Genomic DNA, 10,000 nt, shown 5'->3' on the forward strand with positions numbered 1-10,000 from the left:
GTTTGTGTTCACAGAGTTTACTAAAGAGAAAGATTTTGAACAACTCACTGTCTCTGTGTCCGCCGGCATTTTGTCAGTCAAAAATAGTCGATCTCCGAATGCGAATGAACTGACTCTGAATTTTAGTATTGCTTCTTATATGAGGATCCTTTTTCAAATACAAGGTCAATATTGATTTTCACTTTCAACGACAAAACAACAAATTATCCGTGAATTTATATGGAACTAAGCTTTAGGAGCTTTCCATCTTTACTCGCCTCCCTGTTACGTTGCATTCGGAGATCGACTATTTTTGACTGACAAAATGCCGGCGGACACAGAGACAGTGAGTAGATTCAAGACTGTGATTCAATTAAATAAATATATGGCGGGTTTAATATATATGCGCTTTAATTGTTTGCATGCTCCGTTCACAGTAAACGCTGCTTCACGTGAACTGTTATGATTCACATGTGTGGAGCGTCTCAAACTCCATCTCTGCATATGCTGTTTAGGTTGCTTATATCGTTCATCTGGGAACGCAGTGTGCGCCATTTCATCAGATGTGTACCGTAAACCATTTATAAACCTACGCCAACACTGGAGAATACATCAATGTGTTTCTAAACATTTGAACGATTTTAAAATTAAAGTTTAAACCCTCGCTCTGAGTTTGCATGATTTGATGTCCACATGTTCTTGTTCAAGAAATGACACTGGCTGTAGCATTTCTATAGTAAAGAAGTGTCCAAATATTAAAGATTAAGTAAACATTTGAATTAAATGTTGTTTTGACAGTATTAAACAAGGATTTGATTCATTGTGCTGTCAAGTGTAACAACAGCAAACCTGTTGGCGCCCTCTGCAGGCCTTTGTTATAATACATGATGTACATAAGATGATTGGCTATATTATGTATGTGACATTGTTGTTCAGTAAAACCAAATGATATTTGCTTTTGATACTGATATAAAGAATTATCGGTTATCGGTACTGGCCAAAATGTTCATATCGGTGCATCCCTAGTTTTTTCGCAAGATGCATGCGGTTTAAATCACCATTAGAGGGTCAAAAGTTACATAGTGTAGCTTTAAGAAGTACATTTTGATTGCATGTCATTCTTCAGAACAAAAGAAGTGGTTATCACTGAAAGTGCATGTGCAAACACAAGTCGAATCATTATTTTAAAGTAAAGCTCACCTCTCTTCGTAGGCCATGCGCACTCCCAGCAGGAATGAAGCGGGACAGGAGCTGCTGATGGAATATTACAATCAGCTGTATTTCCTGGATCAGCGCTTCTTCTCACCGCACAGAAGTCTGGGGATTCACTTTCACTGGTGAGACTCACTGTGGCACACAAACATATGAATGAGCAGTGGAGAGTAGTGTTGTCAAAAGAACCAAGTCGATACTGACATTTTAAACATGTGACGTTTGAGCGCAGTTGAGCGGAATCATAAACATCTCTGATTGGCCGTCGTGTTCACGAGCTCATCGGATATGTCTGTGATTGGCTACAATGATCAGCGCTTCAATTGTAAATATACATATGACACTCTTACGCAGATACACACACGCGAGCGTTTGAAAGCAAGCGTCTATCAGCGGATCGGTCCTGCTTGTGCTTTCAAAACACTTCGGTGTGCTCTCAAACATATCCGATGAGCTTGTGAACACAACGGCCAATCAGAGGTGTTTATGATTCCACTCCACTGCACTCAAAGCACATTTTTTTTTATTTCAGTACCAACTTGGTACCGAGTCGGTACTTTTGACACCTCTAGGTTAGAGATGGTCTGATCATGTGTCTCGTTGCAGGTATGACTCGCTGACCGGTGTTCCTTCCGTTCAGAGAGCGCTCGCGTTCGAGAAAGGGAGTGTTTTGTTCAACATCGGAGCACTTTATACTCAAATCGGAGCCAGACAAGATCGTTCCACACTGACGGGCGTTCAGAACGCCATCGACGCTTTCCAGAGGGCGGCCGGTACTGAATCATCCGTTGATTTTCTGCCATTCACAGGAAACGTGTCACAATATGATTGGATTCATATTCTGGTCATTTAAATAGATGTCTGTAAATTCAGAGATCCACTGGTTGACGATCACACATTGATCTGATTGGTTACAAGGTAGTTTGTGACGTCAGAAACACCAGCGATTTCAAAGCGTGTTTTTGAGACTGTCTTTGGTTCACTGCAGTTTTAAGGAGAAAATACTCAGCAATGCTGTCGACTTATGAATTTACACATGGTTTGTCTTAAAGCAGATTAAAAACACCACATAGACACATAAACAACATTAAAAGCTGGATTTACACCACAGGGGGACTTTAAAAAAATAAGTTACACATTATTAAAAAAATATTAATAGCACAACATTTGACACTGACATAAAAAAAAATGTCCATGAACTAGCAAATATCATCACACCTTCACCTAACAGTTGAATCTATCAAATAATGTGAGTTGCTGTCAGTCAATTATATCTGTAGTTGGACAAATGACAGCGTTCCCAGAGAATGACCCCTGTACTCACTCTGTATAGAGCTGGTAAGTCCCGCCCCTTCCGTAAAACCCCGCTGGACCTCAAAGTTGAAAAATCGTCAATGCAAGTGAATGGGAGAAGATAATTATTTTCTGGTCCCGTTTGAATTGTGCCATGAATGTGAACATATGTTGTCTGTGAATTTTTTATATAACTTTTCATGTTACGAGTTTGACAGTATATGGTATGATTCTTCAGCTAGCAGTTGTGGAAAAGACAACGAGAAAGACTACATATCGCCTATGTGACGTCACCCCATAAAGTTGACTTACCCGTGGTTTTCGCCAACCTCAACGATTTTGTCCTCTCCCTGAAAGAAGGCGGTGAAGTGCACCAAAGACACAGCCATGTTTAGCGGGATCCGTGAGCTAGTCCGTGTGCTAGTGGTGTTGACGTTTCAAACGCGTCGAGAGTTGTAGTCCACAAAGTGCTCTCACACAAAGTCTAACCGTATCAAACTTCTACCCGCTAAATTCTAGCATTCTTTACACGAAAAGTTATATAAAAAATTCACAGACAACATATGTTCACATTCATGGCACAATTCAAACGGGACCAGAAAATAATTATTTTCTCCCATTCACTTGCATTGACGGTTTTTCAACCAAGAGGTCCAGGGGGATTAGCGGAAGGGGCGGGACTTACCAGCTCTATAAGTGTGTGTCTGTGTTAAACTCTGTCTGTGTTCAATTTCAAAAAACACTCATAATCTAAACTCTTAATCCTCATGTGCGTTGCACCACTTATCACTGAACTGAAGATCTGAAGCTCTTTGCTGATATAAATGAGCTTGTAAACGTGACGTGTGTGTGTGTGTGTGTGTAGGTGCGTTTCTCTACCTGCAGGAGAACTTCTCTCATGCGCCCAGTCTGGATATGAGCGGCCCTGCTCTGAGCATGCTGGTCCGCCTCATGGTAGCTCAGGTAATGAACTGTCGAGAGGTTCATAGAAATAAATGTAGCATTTCTTTTCTTTTTTTTTGTATCTCAGTCTCACATGACAGTGTGAACGCTAATAAAATCAGGACTAAATGTATCATTTTCTGTGAACCAAGAGAGCCGAACACACAAAGTGTGAACGCAGCCTAAATGATCTCAGATTGTGTCTTTTATGATCAGATGTGTTTGAGGTGTTCATGTAGTAACTCGTGTATTTCTGGGTTTATTAATTGCAGGTTCAGGAGTGTGTGTGTGAAAAGGTCATTCTCATGCAGGACATCAACCTGAATGTGCTTCTGCAAGCCGCCCAGGAGGCAGCGAGGGTGAATGAACACACACACACACACACACACACACACACACACACACACACACACACACAGAGACTCTCTCTCTCACACCCAAACACACACACTCACTCTCTCATATACACGCACACTTTCACGCACTCACTCTCTCTCTCTCACACACACTCTCTCACTCATATACACACACTTTCACTCACTCACTCAAACACTTTCTCTCTCACACACACTTTCACTCACTCACTCACTCACTCACACACACTCTCTTACACACACTCTCTTATATACACGCACACTTTCACTCACTCTCACACACACACACACACACAGTCTCTCACATACTCACTCACTCACTCATATACACGCACTTTCACGCACACACACACACACACACACACACACACTCTCTCTCTCTCACACACAATCACTCATATACATGCACTTTCACTCACTCTCACACACACTCTCACTCTCTCACACACACTCATATACACGCACACTTTCACTCACTCACACACACTCTCTCTCTCACACACACTCACTCATATACATGCACTTTCACTCACTCTCACACACACTCACTCATATACACGCACAATTTCACTCACTCACACTCTCACTCACTCACTCTCACTCATATACACGCACACTTTCACTTACTCACTCTCACACACACTCACTCATATACACGCACAATTTCACTCACTCACACTCTCTCTCACTCACTCACTCACTCATATACACGCACACTTTCACTTACTCTCTCTCACACACACACACACACACACACACACTCTCTCTCACACTCACTCATACACACGCTCACACACACTCTCTCTCACTCACTCACATAAACACATGTTGTGTTTTCATGTTTTATAGGGACTTTCCATAGAAGTAATGGTTTTTATACTGTACAAACTGTATATTCTCTTCTTTTACACTAACCCGACCCCTAAACCTGCCCATCTCTCACACACACACACACACACTAAGCCGACCCCTAAACCTGCCCATCTCTCACACACACACACACACACTAAGCCGACCCCTAAACCTTCCCATCACACAAAACATGCATTTTTACATTTTCAAAAAAACATAATTTAGTATGATTTATAAGCTGTTTTCCTCATGGGGACCAAAATATGTCCCCACAGTCAAAAATGACTCGTATTACTATCTTTGAAATAACGTAGGGTTTACCAGGACACACACACACACTTGCATGTTGCATGTTCTGGGGTTTTCATGTGTTAATAACTGTGTGTGTTTGCAGGTCTCAGACGTGTACTCTCTGGTCCTTCAGGCGATGTCAGTGCCGTTACTGAAGGACTATGTGCCCTTCTCCTGGATCTCCATGGTTCAGGTCAAAACGCATCACTTCAGAGCGCTGGCCCATTACTACACCGCTGTGGCGCTGTGCGACTGCTCAGGTGCTTCTCAAGGTCTTGACCATGTAATACTTACTGATGACATCATGCATACATTACCGATCACAAGTTTACAGTAATTTACAGTTTTTAAATGTTTTTGAAAGAAGTCTCTTCTGCATATAATGTCATTTAAAAAGCTATACCACTACTACTACATTTTACAATATATTCAAATAGAAAAGAAGAAGACAAACAATCAGCTATTACAACAGTAACTAAAAATCTAAATAACAGTGAAAAAAACATTTATGTTTACAAAAATGATAATAAAAATGTATTAAATATTCCTTTATTTTATGTATGTTTAATCAAATGAATGCAGTCTTGGTGAGCAGAAGTAACTTCTTTCAAAAACATTCAAAATTAATTATTGACCGGCAGTGAGTTTTTGTTGTTTTACCAACAAATGTTGTTTCTGTTCATATTGTGCTCGTTATTGTAAGATTATGTTTTATAACAATAATTTTCATACCAATGCAGGCATGCCTGATGAAGAGGATGATGAAGGTGGAGAAATTAAAGCTCTCATTCAGATTCACACCAGACGACCAGACAAACTGAACCTTCAGGATACGGAGGACAAGCGGAGACTTGGTTTGTGTAGTGGGACGTGTTTTCTGAACGCAGAATTACAGTTAACACATACTAATATACATTTCATATTGAAGGTAAAGCTCATCTGCGCAAAGCCATCATACGTCACGAGGAAGCCCTGCGTCTTCACGGCGTGTGTAAAATGCTTCGGAAGATGGACATCCTCCAGGAGGTTCTGTCACACGCTCACACGCGCTCGCTGGAGAAGTACTCAGATATTGATCAAGAAGATGATTTCTGTGAAGTCGCAGAGGCTCCGGAGATCCAGTGTGAGTGTTAAATATGTCCATGCTGTTAAATCTGCTTAGACTAGTCTTAGAAGTTTACAATCTACATTTTTTCTTCAAGACTGGTCCTAACTATTTAAAGGGTTAGTTCACCTAAAAATTCTGTCAGTAATCACTCTCCCTCATGTTGTTCAACCCGGTAAGACTTTCGTTCATCTTCAGAACACAAATTAAGATATTTTTAATGAGATCTGAGAGCTGTCTCACTCCTCCATAGGTTTTTCGGTAATTGAAATTGCCGGCCCAGAAAAGTTAGTAAAGACAATGTTTAAAATAGTGCAAGTGACTACAGTGGCTAAAACTAAAGTTTATCAAGCGACTTTATCAAGAATATTTTTTGTGCTCAAAAAACAACAAAAATAATGACTTTATTCAACTCTTCATGTTCTTCTGTGTTTCTCTGAGTGAGTTCATGTAGTGTAACAGCGCAGCGCTTCTGGGTTGTACGTCAGAACGGAGACTCACTATTGGCCGACGCTGGTCATGTGTGTGATGCTGGCCAATAGTGAGCCTGCGTTTCTGTAACAATAAACAATAACAATTCTGTTACGTAAAGTTACTCTCCTAACCTTCGCTTCTGTCAGTCCACACTAGACGCGACGCGACTGTGAGATGCGTCATAATCAATCAAAACCCACAGCCAATCAGAACAGCGTGTGGGCGGAGTCTCGTGGCACCAGAGAGTAATCTTGACGGCACTCGCTACATAATCACATTCACAAATATAACACCATGTAAACATTATTAAAAATACATAGACTGAGTTACTAAAACACTTTTTGTCATCTCTCACACTCTTGTTTCCATTTGTCAATATCTGAGGTGAATTATGCATTTGCTTTTACAGCTTCAAAGCTGGAGCACTAAATGATATTCAGAGTCACATGACACGCTTTTAACATTAAATAAAGCACATAAACAGTCCCTGAGATTATCATCGCCACACTTTGTGTTTGTTGTTCCAGCGTGACGTCGCAGAAAAAACGTTTCTAAAACAGAATCGTCGCGTGTCGCCGTCGCGGCTGGTCAGGACACACACTGATTAACATGGACAATAACCTTTTATCGCGCGGCGCGTGTAGTTAGCACACGGTGTAATGCTACGACTCTTCTTGTTTGCATGTGTTCCTTCATTGGTATGTTCCTCATTTCCTTGAGAACCACTGATATGTTCCATGCATACAGACAGTTTGTGTAATATGCACAGTTTACAGAAATAGTAGAGGAAGTACGCCACTGCAAACATAGCTGGAGATTCTTAACATGACCTTTGACCTGTCGCCTACAGCTCACACACAGCAGAAGCCTGATATTAAAACTCCTGATTTCAGTGCCGTCAGAGTGACTGATATTTTCCATCGACTGGTAATACTCACTCTCTCACACACACACACTAATGCTGTAAATGTTAAAGACGTGTTTAACATTCACCTCTGTATGTGAAGGGACCTCTTTCGCTTTTCTCTGCTCGAAACCGCTGGGTGAGGCGTCACGCGTGTCTGGTTCGAGGAGAGGCGGGGCTTGGGCTCACGCTTCGAGGTGATTCGCCGGTTCTGGTTGCTGGGGTTTTGCCAGGTGGATGTGCTGCGGTAAGAGACGTCAGTAGAGTCAGTAACATTTAAAGGGGTCATCAGATGCCCATTTCCACAAGTTGGTCTGATTCTTTATGCCGAGTTCAGACTGCATGATTTTAGCCCCGATTTTGGCTCGCCGACAGGTTTTGAGAAATCGCCGACAAATGCCCGAAATCACAGGCAAATCGGTGCTCGTTCACGCGAGTGACAATCACGCAGTGTGAATGAGCAAAGACGCGATCTGAGAGAATCACAGACGAGTCCCCGACGCCTTTGAGATATTTGGCATGCTAAATATCTGGACCTGTCGGCGATTCAAAATCCTGCTGTGTGAAAGTGTTCTGACTGAAAACTACATCGGCGATGACCAACAGCCAATGAGAGCAAGATACAGAGCAGCGGGGAGTTCGGGGAGGAGTTATAGACCACAATATTAGTATTTTAATAGATATATTTACAATTATATCAAACAGAAACAAAGTACAAACATTTGCTTGACCAGCAGCAACAGCAACACATTGCAACATTATTTATTTACCCCAAACTCTCTTTGCAGAACACACAGTCCTTGCTCCCCTTGTCTTCCCAGCCATTTCCTCACGCATAATGTTTTTCTTTTTCTCCTTTTCGCTGCAAATCCGTGCACAGACAATTTGGATCGCAAGCTTCTTGCAGGCTATTATTTTTAATAACAATTTCAAACTCGCGCGAGAACTGCGGTCTTACGCACGCGGATTTTGCGTTATTTCCTTATCACTTCTCGCGTGTGTTTGGTTGCGAAACGTAGTTTGCGGGCCAGACAGAAGTTGTCGGCGATTCTTCCTCCTGAAAGTCATGCAGTGTGAAACCTCCTGTCGCCGATGCATCGTGCAGTGTGAACACACCAGCAACTGAATGTTACCCTGGATAGTCATGCAGTGTGAAAAGAACAGTGACCCGACTACTTTGAAAATCGTGCAGTCTGAACTCGGCATTAGGGTCTTCATGTAAAGTTTGTAACATACTTTGGTTAAGGGGAGACAGCCCAGGTGAATAGGGGAAAAAAAGGTAACTAATAGATATCAGCATGAAACTTCCCCAGTTGATTACTGACATTAAGACAAATATCTTTTGTATTACAAGTTTTTAGAATATTTGTGTTTAAATTTGCAAATTAGGTATATCTCGTAAAATATGCGCTAATTTGCATATATTTCCAGAAGAGAAATCTGAACATTGGATAAAGCCACATTCAAAATTCTTTTCATTTTGTTGACATATTAGAGTCAAAGGTTTTTACTGAGGATATCTGTTTTTATCAGTCCATTAATCAGAAAAAACTGTCAACAGCCATAAAAAAAAATATATATATATATATATATATATATATATATATATATATATATAAATCAGAATCTGAATGATATGTGAACAAACCCCTCTGTAAAAACCTTAAGAATATAGATAGGAATACAACTGGAAAGTGTGATGTGTGTAAGTGCTGCTGAAGAGGAGGTTTCTGGCTCAGAGTATGAGAAAAAAAAAACATTTTGAGAAAACGGCCTTTAAAGATTTGTAATGTAAAAATTCATACTTTTTTTAGTGAAAACAACTATTTACAAGCACAATATCTTATCAAATCATTAGCAACAACAATACAAACCACCTAAAACACATCAAAACTTATAACACAGCATTTATGGCCTTCAACTGACCTGAACAGAACTCAACTCAACAGCATGTGGATTTACAACGCCAACTTTTGTTGAATTTAGGAGAAATCTACAGACGCAAACAGACAAAGTGTAGAAAAATAAAGACCTAAATGTGTATTTTGGGGGTACTTTTTGAGGATTAAAAAAAAAATTTGTGAATGGGTTTCTCTCATTGTATGGTGGTTGTGTCCACACACTGCAAAGACACATTTATATGCAAACACATATAAAAGTGAATTTTGCATCCGATGACCCCTTTAAAGTGCTTTTTTGTGCTGCGCACAGCATGCCTCACATTATGAGCGTGTGTTTCAGGAGGCGGGGCTTCGTGAGGGCGATTATATCGTGGCTGTGAATGGTGCAGACTGCAGGTGGGCGGAGCACGCCGAGGTCGTTCACGCACTGAAGAGCTGCACGGAAAGAGGACTCGAGCTCGACGTCATCACTCTACAGTCACACGAGGTATAAAACAATACAGTTATACAAGTTTTGGAACAGTTATACATTTTTCAGTCGGAGCAGCCGTAGTACTTTGTAAAAGAAAAAATCCTAAACACTCAAATTAGTCATAAAGATTAGCCAAAGCAGTGATTTATTGGGGGGGGGGGGGGTAACATCAGATGTTTTATTAGGCTATTATTATCTTAC

The 10,000-nt window shown here is 40.9% G+C and overlaps 1 protein-coding gene across 2 annotated transcripts in view; it reads left to right on the forward strand.

Moving 5' to 3' along the window:
- rhpn1 (rhophilin, Rho GTPase binding protein 1) overlaps nucleotides 1–10,000 on the forward strand; it is a 15,468-nt gene that overhangs the window by 3,544 nt on the left and 1,924 nt on the right. Inside the window, exons 6-15 of one of the 2 annotated variants that reach the window (XM_081377939.1) lie at nucleotides 1,192–1,316; nucleotides 1,798–1,964; nucleotides 3,350–3,447; nucleotides 3,699–3,785; nucleotides 5,047–5,215; nucleotides 5,684–5,797; nucleotides 5,872–6,066; nucleotides 7,373–7,449; nucleotides 7,530–7,673; nucleotides 9,668–9,814. In XM_081377939.1, the coding sequence (XP_081234065.1) occupies nucleotides 1,192–1,316; nucleotides 1,798–1,964; nucleotides 3,350–3,447; nucleotides 3,699–3,785; nucleotides 5,047–5,215; nucleotides 5,684–5,797; nucleotides 5,872–6,066; nucleotides 7,373–7,449; nucleotides 7,530–7,673; nucleotides 9,668–9,814 (1,323 nt within the window). The remainder of the gene's footprint in view (nucleotides 1–1,191; nucleotides 1,317–1,797; nucleotides 1,965–3,349; nucleotides 3,448–3,698; nucleotides 3,786–5,046; nucleotides 5,216–5,683; nucleotides 5,798–5,871; nucleotides 6,067–7,372; nucleotides 7,450–7,529; nucleotides 7,674–9,667; nucleotides 9,815–10,000) is intronic. The other variant, XM_081377940.1, reaches the window with a different exon arrangement.

The sequence above is a fragment of the Scardinius erythrophthalmus genome (assembly GCF_964197995.2).
Source record: "Scardinius erythrophthalmus genome assembly, chromosome: 11".
In the NCBI taxonomy this organism is placed as follows: Eukaryota; Metazoa; Chordata; class Actinopteri; order Cypriniformes; family Leuciscidae; genus Scardinius; species Scardinius erythrophthalmus.